General features: G+C 49.8%; 2 protein-coding genes across 8 annotated transcripts in view; both read left to right on the top strand.

Annotated features, from left to right (window-relative positions):
• TOP1 (DNA topoisomerase I) overlaps positions 1-9,981 on the top strand; it is a 66,396-nt gene extending 56,415 nt beyond the window's left edge. For both annotated transcript variants that reach the window (XM_071815482.1, XM_065849779.2), the window contains 10 exons: positions 272-459; positions 1,070-1,214; positions 2,276-2,419; positions 3,529-3,714; positions 4,674-4,742; positions 5,374-5,488; positions 6,032-6,159; positions 7,207-7,301; positions 8,063-8,212; positions 8,566-9,981. In XM_071815482.1, the coding sequence (XP_071671583.1) occupies positions 272-459; positions 1,070-1,214; positions 2,276-2,419; positions 3,529-3,714; positions 4,674-4,742; positions 5,374-5,488; positions 6,032-6,159; positions 7,207-7,301; positions 8,063-8,212; positions 8,566-8,668 (1,323 nt within the window). In that variant the 3' untranslated portion in view covers positions 8,669-9,981. The remainder of the gene's footprint in view (positions 1-271; positions 460-1,069; positions 1,215-2,275; positions 2,420-3,528; positions 3,715-4,673; positions 4,743-5,373; positions 5,489-6,031; positions 6,160-7,206; positions 7,302-8,062; positions 8,213-8,565) is intronic.
• A 4,232-nt stretch (positions 9,982-14,213) lies between these two features.
• PLCG1 (phospholipase C gamma 1) overlaps positions 14,214-15,116 on the top strand; it is a 45,914-nt gene continuing 45,011 nt past the window's right edge. For 5 of the 6 annotated variants that reach the window (XR_011741629.1, XM_065849724.2, XM_065849726.2 and 2 more), the window contains exon 1: positions 14,214-14,487. Coding sequence is in view for 4 of the 6 variants with exons in the window: in XM_065849724.2 (XP_065705796.1) it covers positions 14,286-14,487 (202 nt within the window). In the remaining 2 variants the exon portion in view is untranslated. The remainder of the gene's footprint in view (positions 14,488-15,116) is intronic. The other variant, XM_071815695.1, reaches the window with a different exon arrangement.

Consider the following 15,116-nt stretch of genomic DNA (forward strand, 5'->3'; position numbering starts at 1 on the left):
TTAATCTGTTTCTCTCAAATACGAGTTTTAAGAGAGTTTTCACGCATTCTTTCCCTTTTTCTAGTTTGTGCTGCTTGTGTTTTATGACTGCTTTTCTGGATAGTCTGCTGTTCTGTGTGTTGATACAGCACCTAGCATGACGGGGGACTGGTTTTGAGTTGGGTCTGCAGTATTAGTCTGGTGCAAATACAAAAATTCTCTAAGTCTCGGCATGTAGAGACGTGTGGATTGCTGGGTGCACCATATCATCTTTGGTTTTGTCTTTTTCCAGAAAATCAAAGAGGAGAATGAGCGGCTATTGAAGGAATATGGTTACTGCGTGATGGACAACCACAAGGAGAGGATTGCCAACTTCAAGATTGAACCTCCAGGTCTCTTCCGAGGACGTGGAAACCACCCCAAAATGGGCATGTTGAAGAGACGCATCATGCCAGAAGACATCATCATTAACTGCAGCAAGTGAGCGCTAGATGCTTCACACTTTGCTTTCTAGATCGCATAGCTGCTTTTTAAAGATCCCTGTATAGGTTCATATTCAAGCATGCAGAAATACGCATGCTGCTTATCTTATTTTTTGTATAGATAAAAAACAGAGTCATACAAGCAAAGACCAAACAAGGCTATTATGTGTTTCATGCAGAACCTTGTAATCATATTTTCTTCCTTTATGCCCATGGCCTACACCTGCTTAAACAGCCTTTAGTATTGGTAGAAATTGATTTTCCTCTGTCTTCCTTGATGTTGAGGGCTAAGCTTTGGTGGGCTTCTCTTCAGCCATATTCTGATAAGTGTCCACACGATTGCAGTGTCTGCAAATCAAAGCTGATCCCAGCAATGTGGGTTCCCTCTTATAGTATAATTCTTCCGCAGATGTGTATTGATAGCAGTTTGATCTTTGACTGCTCACTTTGATTCACTAGATTTCCTGTGTTATGGAAATAGGTAGTTAAGTTCCCTCAGTTTCTTTCCCTGTGCTTTTTTTGTGTGAAGTATTAATTGCTTTCTCTAGTTTGATGCTGTGGAAGTCTCTTTGAATAGTTTTTATTTGCTGTTTTCTGATTCTCTGCAGGGATTCCAAGATCCCTTCCCCTCCGCCAGGACACAAATGGAAGGAGGTCAGGCATGATAACAAGGTTACCTGGCTGGTGTCGTGGACTGAGAACATCCAGGGTTCTATCAAATACATCATGTTGAACCCCAGCTCAAGAATCAAGGTAAAGATCTAGTTTAAAAGCAAAAAAAAATCTTACAGGTCATGTCTCTAAGAAGCAAATGTAGCTGTTGGCTGGGAGAGAGATGGGAAGTAAAGCTGTCTTTCTATTTCATGCTACACTGATTGAAAAACATAGGAAGGTTTCTGTGCTTCTGTTCCCCTTGAAATGAAAGAATACAATTGCTGCACAGGAGAGCTATGAAATCTGGAAAATGTCTGTTGAAGAGCATCATTGTATCATTCCTAATAAGAATCCTTTACTCTGTGTAAACCTAAAAGGAAGCAATTTATTTAAGAACAGGCTTGCTCTGGTGGATATTTTACCTGCTTTTGCCCTAACATCCCCTGCCTGATGGTGTGATGAAGTTCTAACCCTGGATTGCTTAGTCAATTGTAAAATTAAAATCATGGGCAGGCTCCTGGCTGAGAAGGCTGGTAAGGAGCTCATGACTGAAGGAAAACAAACCCTGCTGTGGGAGCAAATCACAGATCAATTCCGTGAAAGCAATAACAAACCTGTTGAAAAATAAGTAGCCTTCGTTTTCAGGGTAGGATTTAAGTTCTTCTCATGAAGTCTCCTTTTTAAAGAGATGTTTTCCTGGATTGTAAACAAGGGCTTTGTCTTACAAGTATAGGGAAAAAATCTCTGTTCCTTGTCTATTTGTGCTCTCTCTTTGCCATGGCTTGAATATATAATAATGATGATGAACTGTTGATGTTGCTTTTACGTTTTATGGGTGTTTAATTACACAGCTGAAAGAACATAAGTGTCGTCTGAATAAAGCAGAGGAAACCATTTATATGTTGAGAAGCACAGAAGACATAATGTCTTTTGTGTCTTTAGAGTCGCTTCCGTGGAAGCGTTTAATATCATGGAAATCTGAATTACCTACAGCTGCGTGGCAGCATAGTTTGAAACTGAGCTGTTCAGCAGCAAAATCTCAGTGCTTTTGTACAGCGAGAGCATTTGCCACACACAGACTTGCAAAGCCTTGAGATGCAGATTGGAACCGGTCCTTTTTCGGTGTTCCGATGCTGACTCCATCCCAACTTCCTCTGCAGGGTGAGAAGGACTGGCAGAAGTACGAGACCGCTCGGAGGTTGAAGAAGTGCGTAGATAAAATCCGAAATCAGTATCGAGAAGACTGGAAATCCAAAGAGATGAAAGTACGGCAGAGGGCTGTGGCGCTGTACTTCATTGATAAAGTAAGGCTCGTTCCCCAGCACACTTCCTCTCACTTCTCTTGTCCTGCTGCGAATTCTCAGCAATAAGCTGTATTTCTGTTCCTAAAGCAGAATTGAGCCCAGTTACTAAGGTACCCTGAGACTTCCTGGTCTCCTTTTCCTTCCCATTACCTGGAATCTAGAGCAATAAACTATTGTACAGAGCATGGCTATTTCAGGCAGCATTGTTTGAGTTGGGGCAGAATTCACAGCCTGGTTGCGGAATCGCCCGGTTAGATTGCTGGGAAGTTTGTGTGAGCCTTTTGTCTCCAGCTGTTTCAGTTTTCCTGCTGGGAGTTTCTGCTGGTTTGTCACCTCTTTAGTTTGAGGTCACAGTCATGAGGTTTCATAATTATGCTAATTTATTTTTTTTACTACGGCGTGAAGGAAACTGCAGTAGTATTGATGCCTTTAAAGCTACTTAAAACCAACACTCAAAGCTGTTATCCTGCTAGTGTACGGTGTCTTGACCAACTGAATTAACAGTTTATGTTCAGAATGCTTTGATGTAAACCAAGGAAGTTTGCTTTGAATAATTGTGGTTTCATATGAACCCCGAAGGGTTTTCTTCAAAAATAAGAAATTGGTTTAGTCAGTACGGTTAAAACCCACTTTTTATTCAACCATATGTATGTAGCCTTTTGATTATTTATATAACTCCAAGTGTCCTACATGATTTAAAGTGTATTTCTTTAGCATGCAGTGAAGAGGTAGGATCATAGAAGATGAACAACTAAACTTTATGATTTTATATCAGGTTGAATTCACATGGAAGTCTGACTTAAACAAAAATCAGATGTTTTGAAATGGATTTCTATTACTCATGAAAGCTGGTAAAGCATCTTGCTTTAAAAAAGATGGATAGATTTGTGACATTAGTTTAAGATTATGTAAAACAGATTTAAAGAGAACTTAAGGCTGTTTTTATTAGAACTTTGAAGTGTCAATTTTAGCCACTCAAGTTCATTTTCTCCCTTTCTCTTCTCCTATGGATGCTGTTGCTTCTAGGCCACTGTCTCAAAGTTTCCACCATCTGTACATTACTGGAATGATTTGAAATGTTTACCTCTCTTGTCTTGATATAAATGTAGCTAGCCCTGAGAGCTGGTAATGAAAAAGAAGAAGGAGAGACAGCTGACACCGTGGGCTGCTGCTCCCTGAGAGTAGAACATATCAAGCTGCATCCTGAACTGGACGGCCAGGAATACGTGGTTGAGTTCGACTTCCTCGGAAAAGATTCCATCCGATACTACAACAAAGTCCCTGTTGAGAAGAGGGTGAGGCAGCTCCACAAACACATACACAGACCGAACTGCACAAAAATGTGGTCAGCACAGTTTTGGTGGCAATAACAGGGTGCTTTGTCACTGGTCAGATGCCTAGACAGAAAATAAGTCAGTTGATATTCTTCCCTTTTCTTGGTAGTGCACACACTGTATGTGAAGTACTGTGGTGATGGCAACAGCAACCAGCAGTAAATGTTGGCCTCTTGAGGAACAAAATAACCAAAGAAAGCCAACCAACCAACCAAAAAAAATACAACTGCTATAGAAACAAGCGTGTGCTGGAATTCTTATTCCCTTGTTTGAAGAAAACATTTTTCCTGTTTAAATGTGTTGGTGTTGGTATTTCTTGATGTCTCCAGTGCTTGCAATAGGGAACTGATTATCGTAAAACTAGAAATCTTTGTATATTAGGTGTCTGTAGAAGAAAAATGTGTGTTGTTGAGAAGGTGGTAACTGGGGATTTGGAGCACACAGAGCTGGGATTTGTGGTCTCTGTAAATAATCAAAGATGCTTTCATTATTCTCCCTACCCCAGTGAGACTTGTTGGGGATGGAACTGTAAGAAGCATCCAGTGCGGCAATGAGAAGGGCTGGTTTTCAGTAGGGGGGCTCAGGGGTCTCTTTGGCTGGAGTAGTGATGGAGAGTAAGGTCAAGGTGGTAACTTTGGAGTCTCATTCTCAGCTAAGCCAGAGCAGAATTGGCTCTTCTGCAAGCTTGATCTAAAGGATGAGGATAAAGGGCATTGAATGCTCAGGACCCCTGTTGCTGGGAGGAACCTTCACCACAAGTGTTGTATTGAGAGATGGGTCTTTGCCTGCTGGGAAGTAGCATCCAGCATGGTCACCGTTGCCTGAAAACAGTTGTAGTGGCTTCCTGGCATCATTGCTTTCTTATGTATTACTGCTATCTGGTCTGCGTACTCAGAGTTACCAGTTTTCTTTTCCTGCAGGTGTTCAAGAATCTTCAGCTGTTCATGGAGAACAAGCAGCCTGAGGATGACCTCTTTGACCGCCTCAATGTAAGCACGTAGTCAATGGTGAGGGATGGTGGTAGAGGACCACTAACAGGCTCACTCTGCACCGGGCAATAACAGTTGCTCTGTTCCAGAGATGGTTTCAGTGGCAACTTTATTCCTGAGCAGCCTAAAAGCAGGAAGAGTCTGTCTCAATCTGGTATTGTCCACTGTACCTGCAGGTTCCTGAAGTGATGGGATTTGGTCCTGGTGAGCCTGGCTGGCTCTGACTTGGGAGGTTTTGTCAGAGTTCAGGGAAGATGATTGTGTGAGGTGACAGATTTTTCAGTTGCCATCCGCACCTGCATATTTGGCTCTATGGGAGCACTGTGGTGGTTTGGGCACCTTCCCTGGGACGGGACGGCTATATTTCTACCTGGTGGGAACCAAAACCTCCACATTGAAGACAACTTTTTTTTGGCCACTTGTGGTACTTGATACCAATCTAATACGTGTTGGTTCTTTGTTCACTTTTCCTGTGGTTACAGTAATGTTGTGGCCCTTCTGTTGTGGTCTGGTCTGAGTACACTGATGTTCAGCTGTGAACTGCGTGACTTCAACAGCAGCGTGTCCAAAGATTTCACAAATGCTGTGGTCAATTCCAGTGCTAACTGCTGTCTCCTTTCTGATTCCTTAGACCAGTATCTTAAATAAACATCTTCAAGACCTTATGGAGGGACTGACAGCCAAGGTATTCCGTACTTACAATGCCTCCATCACGCTACAGCAGCAGCTCAAGGAGCTCACTAATCGTAAGTCTTGTCCTTGAAACTCTGAGGGGAACAGATCATATCCTCCAATACAGACCTGGCTTTCTTGGCTTAGCCACAAGTCTTAGATCTGCACACAACTTCCTCATTGTAGTTTTCCCAGTGCAAATGCCAGACAGCTGAGGTCTCACCAAAAATTTGCTGTCAGGCAGTGTTTTGGGGTAGTTGAGCAGCCCAGCACTGACTGGTGAGCACACCAAGGTGTGTCTGCTAGTTTATGCCTGTCCTTCACCAACTATCTTACTTGCTTTCTGTTAATTGTGGAATGGTATGGTCCTGCTTCATCTCCCTTCAGTGTCAGATGGTGTCTTTGTTGCTGTCGAAGAAACTGTCCTGGAAAGAGTTAGGGCCCAGGGTGGAAGTGGTCAGGTTGTTTAACTGTAATTTAGGTGAAGTGCTGGGACTGGCCTGTCAGAGGGGAAGGTCAGCTCTGCAGTGACTCAGCTTGCAGAGTCGGTGGGACAGTGGCTGGGGCTGCACAGCCCTGGAGAACCCTCTTGTTCACCAGTGTCTTGCGCTTTGCAGCGGATGACAACATCCCAGCGAAGATCCTTTCCTATAACCGTGCCAACAGAGCGGTTGCCATTTTGTGTAACCACCAGAGGGCTCCACCGAAGACCTTTGAGAAGTCCATGATGAACTTGCAGACCAAGGTACCCCCACTCCTGCCCAGCTCTTGGGTTGGGGCAGGGCTCTACGCGCTGCATCTCAGGAATCATGTTTCCTTTCACTTGGGGTAAAATGGAAGCAGAACCTGCTTTTCCCTATCAGGAGTGAGTTAGTGCTCCCTCGGGGATGGGCCTGCTTGGAGAGGAGTAGTGAGCTGAAAGGGCCACCTTTCAGTCTGAGTCATCTTTTATTTGTAATGACCAAGACCAGACCCTTTTTATCTGGCTTCATCCCATAGCTATGTGTTCTGCTGCCACTACAGCTTTAGAGCAGCAGTTAAGCTTTGATTTGAGTCCCCTAAAGATTCCAGAGTGGACATCCCCTTTTGTTGGGTGAATCCCAGGCCGCTGTCAGTGCAGGCTGTGTACATGGTACATTACGCCCCTCTGACTTGACCTCTTCCTTTGCAGATTGTTTCTGGTGAAGGCCATGAGGTCCAAAGGGGTTAGGTCTGTTCCTGGTCTGGCTTTAGAATAACCTTCACAATAAAGACTTCTGGTTTGGCACTGCAGTGTCCCCTGCTTCTGTAACACCTAACATGGCTGGCTTCACCCAAGACCTGAGAGCCTGCGGGATGTTGGTTGAACAGGCCCTGCAAAACACTAAATCTCCCTGAATCCTAAACTTACTGGAGAAGAACTGCCTGAAGCCTTAACAGCTTTCAATCTGTAGGATTTGAAGGGAGAACTGATAGAGTGGAGGCAGACAAGCTGCCTGGAGGGGCTGTCAGCCACTCTCAGACCAAGCCAGTTCCTTCACCTGCTTGGTTGTAGCTGTGTGAGAAAGCTCCCAGCACCACCTTGACTTTGGAAATGAGTGGGGTCCTGTTTCCTGAGGGGGATATTTCACCACACGAGGCTTTGCAGCAAACTGAGAGGCCAGTGGCCTAATTGTTCTGCAGAAGTGGGTCTGACCACTGGTAGATTCTGAACATGGTCACAAACTCCCACCCTGGGTCGTGCTGCCCAGGGGTGACTGCCACTTGTCAGCAGCTTGTTCACAGTGCTGCTGTCTGGTTTTGCCTCTCCTAGATCGATGCCAAGAAGGAGCAGTTAGCTGATGCCAGGAGAGAACTGAAAAGCGCCAAAGCTGATGCCAAGGTCCGGAGGGATGAGAAGTCTAAAAAGTAAGGCTGGTGTTACTGGGCTGTGCCATTCTCCAAATGGGTCCTTCACCCTGTATTCTGTTCCCCAGCCTGTGATCTGGGAAGACTTCCTCAGGCTTTCTTCTCCTCTCGTTATTCTGTGCATGAAGAAACGGCCTTCAAGTTGAGGCCCAGAGGGTGGTCTGACACTGCAGTTCCTGATGTGGTCACTAGCATTTGTCCCCACTGTGTCCCTCAGCCCTCTGAGCTGAGCCCCAGCCAGTGCTCAACCACCCAGCTGCCCAGGACCAGGCAGAACAGTGGATCCAGCCTGTCCGTGAATGGGGAACCAGGAGTTACACAAGTGTACATGCACGTTTCTAAGTTGTGCTCCGTTGCAGCCGATGTACCCGGACTCTGTGTGGGCTCTGCAGAGCAGCCGCAGGGGTGCGCTGACAGCAGAGTCACAGCGCGACTGTTGCAGGGGCATAAATGGGCTGCTTTGAAAGTGGCTGTAGCATCAGTAGAGTTCAGGCTGTTACTTCCAACCCTTTAAAACAAAACTGCTGCTGAAGATTTTTGCTCTGCCTCTTTGAAAATGTCGGTTTGTAATTGCATGTGCTGGGTGGTTTGTGTCACCATCTGTGCTGACACAGCTGCCCTTTGTGGCTGGTGGCGTTGCTTACCTTGGGCTGTCCCTTTGGGTTCCCACAGTGCTGCCATCTCAAGCCTCGCAGGGCATTAGGAATGAAACACTTTGTTGTTTTTTTTTTTTTTTTTAATTTTATTTTTCCCCACCCCAGGACAGTGGAGAGCAAGAAGAAAGCAGTGCAAAGGATTGAGGAGCAACTGATGAAGCTGGAGGTTCAGGCTACAGACAGGGAGGAGAACAAGCAGATCGCTTTGGGCACCTCCAAACTCAACTATCTGGATCCCAGGATCTCTGTTGCTTGGTAAGCGTCTGCCTGGGGGGTGCTGGAAGGAACCACCACATCCCTTCTGTCTTGTCCCCCCAATTAGCAACCAAAGGCTGTGGCTGAGAGCAAGTGCCCCTGTGCTGCCAGGGTCTCTGTGGCCTTCCCTTATATCTTAAATGGTTTATAAAAGGAGGCTTTTGGGGCAAGTGTGACATCAGCGCAAGCCAGCACAGTGCTGGGAGGTGACGGGTGGGAGAACCTGCAGGTCTGGCACCGGGAGGCCGGTTGTTGTGGGCTGGGTGACGTGTTGTGTCGCGGAGCAGAGTGATTCTGTGCAGCGAGGGGCCGAGTGCCTGTGCGTGATTCTAACAGCGTCTCCTCTCCTGCAGGTGCAAGAAGTGGGGAATTCCTATAGAGAAGATTTATAACAAAACCCAACGAGAGAAGTTTGCCTGGGCTATCGACATGGCAGAGGAAGACTATGAGTTTTAACCTGTTTTTAATGAGCTGAATTTTATGGGAAAAACATAAGAAAAAAAAGGGGGAGTAGCCTGGTTTTTAGGGAGATTGATAAACTGTGAGCCTTACTTGTCCTTGGATGCTGGGGAAGGGGGAGGAAAGGGGCAAGTGAGCATCAGATAAAACAGCCAACATCTTGCAGAAAGCATAACCTGGAAATATCCTAAAGGAGCTGAGCCAGTTGTCCTATGGACAACTTATTTAAAAATGTTTCAGAGATCCAAATTCTAGCTGTCTGGTTTGTGTGTTTTTTCTCTTGAGGCAGGGCAAGTGGATGGGGGATTTGTCAACCTTCCGCCAGGCAAATTCACCATCACACTGAGAGCGTGGGAATCTTTAGCTACTGTATACAAAATCCAATTATATTGGTGCGTTTTTACAGTTAGGGTTTTGCAATAACTTCTATATTTTAATAGAAAATGGACTCCTTAACCCCTGCCCTTCCCCTCCCCCTCCCGCCCCATTTCAGAATTTAACAAATAAACAAAATGTAAGAAGCCCAACGCACCTGTTACAGCTGTCACTATAGTCATGGAAATACCCAGGTATTTTTTAATTTGTCACTTGGAACAGTCGTGGCATTGGAACATGAATTACAAACGTCCACCGCGTTTGTTCAGAGCAAAGCGCGATGGGAAATCGGCCTCCTGACTTGAGTGTTCCTTTTTTAAATGTGAATTTTTCTTTCTTTTAATTATTTTAAAATATTTAAACAGGCTTTTTGTTTTCCTTCTTGATCTTAAAGATCGCGTAGATTTGGGGCGAGGAGGCCGTGTGATGGGGAGACGTGTGTGGGGTTTGAGGACAAGTGAAATTGGCAACCAATGACATTCCCGTCGCCCTTTGTTCTGAACACGTTCTGTACACTTCAAAAATACCCACTTTTTAGGTTTGTCAGACTGTTTGACCTTCCCCACCCACCTTTTTTTCTAAGCCCCACTCCCCTCTTTTACTTGAAAGATTTTATTGTGTAAAAAGAAGTTTCACAGGTCAATAAATTTCGAGGGAAATGAGCATCGGTCCAAAAAGGAAAATAATCAAGATTTTAGGGCTTTTATTTTTTTCTTTTGTAATTGTGTAAAAAAATTTTAAAAAATTAAAAAGCAGAATTTTAATGTGAAACCTTTTTTTGCTATAATCATTAGTTTTAGAGGCATTGTTAGCGTAGTGTGTGTGCGAAGACCATTTCCTGCAGCCTTTCCTCAACAAGTATCTTCTATTTTTATCATGAATTCCCTTTTAATCAACTGTAGGTTATTTAAAATAAATTCCTACAACTTAACGGAGTGCTGGTGTTCGGTGTGTTCTGTCACCTCAGGCCCCGCGGGGCTGGGGAGCTGGTGGACCTGGTGTTTCTGCAGCCTCCATTGGGAGATGTTCCAGCTTTTCTGGTGGGAACGGAGCTGCACAGAGGACATTGAGGCCGTGGCGAGGACCAGGTGGGTTGGGATTGACCCAGAAGTTGTGTCTTCATCAGGGGTGAGTTGAGAGCAGGTGGGTTCAATACAATGCCGGGGATCTGAAAGGAAGCGCGTGGCCTTGGCTGGCTCTTGGAAGGGATAACTCTTTCCACAGCTGCTTGTGTTGCCTTAATGTTTTGGGTGACTGTCACCGCTGCTTGTCTGTGGTGAGTTGTGGTGGCTCTGTGGTCTGTGGTAGGTCCGTATGGTCACGCAGCCAGACCTCTGGTGAAGCAGCTGGTCCTGCAGCATCGCGGTGTGGGGTGTTCTGGAGCCCTGGTAGGTGCACGGAGAGCTGGCCGGGCTGCCCTGCCGTGCTGCTGCGTGCTCGTGCGCTCACATTGATGCTGGGCTCGGGGTGGCCCGTCCGCTCGCCTGGTTCCCGGATCCCCCATCTGTGCTCCCCGCGTGGCACTGTGCTTCTGCAGGCTGGTTTGTGCACCCCCAGGGGAAACTGCCTGGAATAAAATGTGTTTAAGGATCAGCAGCCCGACCCTCCAAGCCATTTGGCTGCACAGTTGCCGGCTTCCTGTTCCCAACCCCAGCGTGAAGGTATTTTGTTCCCTTTTCCCAAGAAACTGCTTGTTCCCAGCTGGAGCCCTGTCCATGTGCAGCTCACACAGCAAGCCCGGGCGCCTGAGGGGTGGCTGGGGATGCCGGGGCAAGATTCCCTGGATTGTGAGTTAGTGGAGACGTCAGGGAGGTGGCTCTGCATCCGTATGTGGGGTCCCTTGAAAGCGGAGGCCGTTGCTTTGGCGAAATGTGAGGTGAGCTGAGGGAGCGAGGGGCACAGCCAGGCTCCCTGCTCCCCACCGCCCGCTCAGATATTTCCAGGCGCTTTGTTGTGGCTGCAAAAACTTGCAGTTTGGCAGGAGTTACCGTTTACTCTCTGGGGCCTTTCCAAGGTGCAGCAGAAAAAATGCCAGCGGAGAGGGAAAGGGGCTCATTTTGCTCCCGACCTGCCTGTGCCTGGAACAATGCAACCTGTAAAAATATCCTTTCTATTTATACAGCCTTCCCTCCCCACAGTCAGACCTGGCCGAATTACATCCCCGTACTCTTCGCTGCTTAGCGGGGAAATGTGCGTCTCCCCTGTGCCACTGCCCTGGTACGGCCTTCCTGCCCACAACAGGGCTTGTGTTCAGCAGCGAGGGAAACTGAGGCAGCAGTGACATGACCAGCAGAGGGGGCAAAATTAGGTTTAAACTGGACCTTGTGCATCATAGCGAGGGCCCAACAGCCAAGGGGAGGTTGCAAACCCTGCTGGACGCAGCCCCATCCCCCTTGAAGTCTTCCAGGCTTCAGGGCTGGAAATTGAAACCAGGTGAATTTGGAATGTTAAAAAAGCATGTGCTCCCCTGGGAACATCGGGAAGCGGGGACAGGGAACCTGGAGCTGCAGCGGGTTTCCCATCAGGTGGCCGTTTGTAATCCAGAGGGATCTTGCAGCGCTTGGAAGGGGCAGCAGGATGCATGGGGGTTGGCAGCCCTGCCTATGTGCGCGGCTTCTCCCCTGCTCCCCAGCCCGCAGCAGGCACCGTGCCAGCCCCGCAGCCGCTCTGCGGCCCCACGCAGGTCTGCTTTCCATCCCCGGCGAAAAACCGCCTTGCCCTGCTCTGTGTCTGCTAACACCACCCCGGGGCGGGAGGCAGCTCAGCACCGCGTTCCCTGCGGGTTTTGCAGATCCTGCTCTCTGCAGGGATGAGGAAAGCGCTTCCCCGATGGTGATTTTTCTCAGCCCATGGGCTGGGTTCTCATTTACTCACCCCAGGCAGTGCAGAACAGATGGGAATGAATAAATAACCCGGAGTGGTGCATCTCTCCTGGGGATTGCAAGATGCCGAGCACTGCTCGCTCGAATGAGGATCAGGCACCTCCTCTCAGCACACAGTCCCTGGGATGGCAGAGGGACGCATCCGCCCCAGATGCTGGTGTCAGAGGGATGCTGGGTTGTGGGGACCCCCCCAGACTCACCCTTGGGGTGGTCTTGGGGTTTTGTTTCCCTGGGTTTTGCTCCCCAGCCCTTGAGCAAGGCCAGGGCTTGTCCTTAAGCTGGAGGTCACCTGGTTGTTATCCTGCTGCCTGTTCCTGGGCAGAGGATGCAGCTGCTCCGTGAATCCCGCAGGATACAGGAGGTCGGTGCCCCATGTTTCAGGGCTGTGAAGGGGAAAGTGCTGGGGCCACTCAGAGGGGGAAAAGACCCTTTTCCCAGAGGTGTTTGCAAGGGGGGACTTGCAGAGCCCATCCCCTCTGCAGCCGTGCGATGAGCTCAATCTGCGGAATTTCTTCAGAAGTAAAAGTCTGACCCACTGTGGACCAAAGCCTGGGCAGGGAAGCTGGAGTGGGGCAGGATAGCAGGATGACAGGAGTATGACGGAAGTTTCTGCTGCCCTGAGGATGATTGCCCGCAGACTGGCTGATCACGAAACGGGGCAGCAGACAGACTAAAGCGGCTTCTCGTGCTGTCAAATTAAACTGTGAAATCCCTCGGCGTGCAGCATCACGGACACGAAGTTAATGCAAAGCTAAAAAGTGATTAATCAAACTCAGAGAAGAAAAAATATCCGTCACAAACCACCACCTCCATGTGCCAGCCACCCAGGGCTCCAGGGCTGGGGACACCAGTGACATCAGCACAGAAGGACAGTAGAGAGTGAGTTACCTTTTTTGCTTCTTTGATGGCCACACTCCCTTCGCAGGTTTTGCCCTCAGAAACAAGGGTGTGCCCATAATGCTCAGCTATTTTAAGACCACTGGGAGCCGGCTGCTTCCTGCCGGTCCTGAGGCCCTTACACAAGCAAGGAGCGACTTTCCTGGGGGTAGAGGGATAGAGGGTCCTGTGCTGCTGCCTCGGGGCTCCTGCCAGCAGCTCTGCCTTGACCCAGCACGTCCCCAGCATCCTGACACCCTTTACAGAGCTCATGTACACTGGGCACTTATAAGGGCAGGTTTAGGTTCTTATCCCAGTGAGTTTGTCCTTACCTGACTTTTTAATACCTGAGCATTGAGTAGGACCCTGAACAACCATGAACCTTGTAGGGCTGGTTGTGTGTGTGCACTTGTGCACGTGTGTGTTCACGTGCGTCCCTTTGAAGGCTCGGGAAGCAGTGGGACAGAGGGAACTGCTCACATTTGGGGTGCGCTCGGTGATGGGGGCCTCACGTAGCAAATGACGCTCCTTCCAGACCCACCCATGAGCTGGAGGGTGCGATAAGGGCTGCTGGGCCGCATGCTGCCTTGCCATGGGCCTGCAAACACCCATGTGTATGTATGTATCTGTATATATTGTGTACATATGCATGTATACCTTTATCTATGCATTTATATATAGGGGTACATCCCCTCCAATCTCTCCCTGTAGGAAATCCCTGCTGGGGCCAGAGCAGAGCGGGGGAGCCTCCTGTGAGCCCTGGCTCCCAACACATCTGCGGCCGCCCTGCAAACCCTGTCCCGCTTTCCTGTTCAGTGCAGCTCCAACCGTGATTTACGATTTACGGAGAGGAAGCCATGGTTGCCAGAGTGAGGAGCCGTGTGCCAGTGGCTCCCAGACAGGAGGGGGGTGCGTTGCACACCCTGGACCCCTTGCAAGCTGCGCAGTGGGGTGCCATGGCCCTATTGTATCCTGTGCTTCGGGGTGCAGGGTATCCCCGGTACCCGAGGTGTGCTTTGGGGTGCGGGGTACCTGCAGTGCCTCAGGCGTGCTGGGGGGTGCAGGGTACCCCCAGTACCCCAGGTATGCGTTGGGGTGCAGGGTACCCCGGGTGTGCTGGGGGGTGCAGAGTACCCCTGGTACTCCGGTTGTGCTTCGTGGTGCAGGTTACCCCGGGTGTGCTTTGGGATGCAGGGAACCCCTGGTACCCGAGGTGTGCTTTGGGGTGCAGGGTGCCCCCGGTACCTCGAGCGTGCTTAGGGGTGCGGGGTACCCCGCTACCCCCGGCGGGCCCCAGTCGCGCAGCGGCAGCACGTCCCGTACCCGCCCCAAGGCGAAGGGCCGCGCTCCGCCCCTTTCCCTTCCTCTCCTCCTCCTTCCTCGCTCCTCCTCCTCCTCCCGCAGCCGGCGGGCGGGCATGGGGCGCGGCGGGCGGCGCTGAGCGCTCCGGGCGCTCCCGCTCCCCTTTGTTCGCGGCGCTGATGGCGGCCGGGCCGGGCAGCGGCCCCGGGGCGCCCAGCGAGGCGGAGGCGGCTCACCTCTGCCGCAGCTTGGAGGTGGGCACCGTCATGACCCTCTTCTATTCTAAAAAGTCGCAGCGACCCGAACGGAAAACTTTCCAGGTGAAGCTGGAAACGCGGCAGGTCACCTGGAGCCGCGGGTCCGAGAAGATCGAGGGAGCCGGTGAGTGCCGGGGAGGGGGGGGAACGGCCGGAAAAGTGCTCCGGATCCCCCGGGGCGATGGGTGCGGGGCGGCCGGAGCCGTCCCGGGGAGCCGCCGTTCGCCGGCTTGGAAGGCGTTGTGAGGCTCGGTGAGGAGGAGGAAAGGGGGAAAAAACCCAAACCTCAACCTCTCTGTGCCCGGCATCTCCCTGCGCAGCAGCTCGGGATGGCGGAGAAGGTGTCCGGTGCCTGCTGTCCCTGCCCGGGCTCCGGCAGCCGCGGGGGATGCGCGGCCGGTACCACCATGGCCGCCCCCAGCGCCGCCTCCCAACTTTCTGCATCCCTCTTCGGCATCAGACTTCCCCTGGGATTAAATAAATGCCTTTTTTCCTGAGTGCCACCTCTGCCAACAGCACCTAAAAAGCTATAAGGAGCCTCAAAAGGAGACAGGATTAGTTTGAGCCCCTTTGGGGTTGCATCTCGGAGAAACAGACAAGATGAAATAGACAGGGCAAAAAGCAGAAAAAAAACCCAACCTAAAATATTGTAATGAAATCCTCTCCTTTGCCTTCTCCCGTTTGCATTTCTGCCCCAGGATGGTGGCCCAGGGTCAGGTGGAGCAGGGGCAGCGCAGGGCTGGTCCTGCCAAC

This window comes from Patagioenas fasciata, chromosome 16 (genome assembly GCF_037038585.1).
Source record: "Patagioenas fasciata isolate bPatFas1 chromosome 16, bPatFas1.hap1, whole genome shotgun sequence".
Lineage (NCBI taxonomy): Eukaryota > Metazoa > Chordata > Aves > Columbiformes > Columbidae > Patagioenas > Patagioenas fasciata.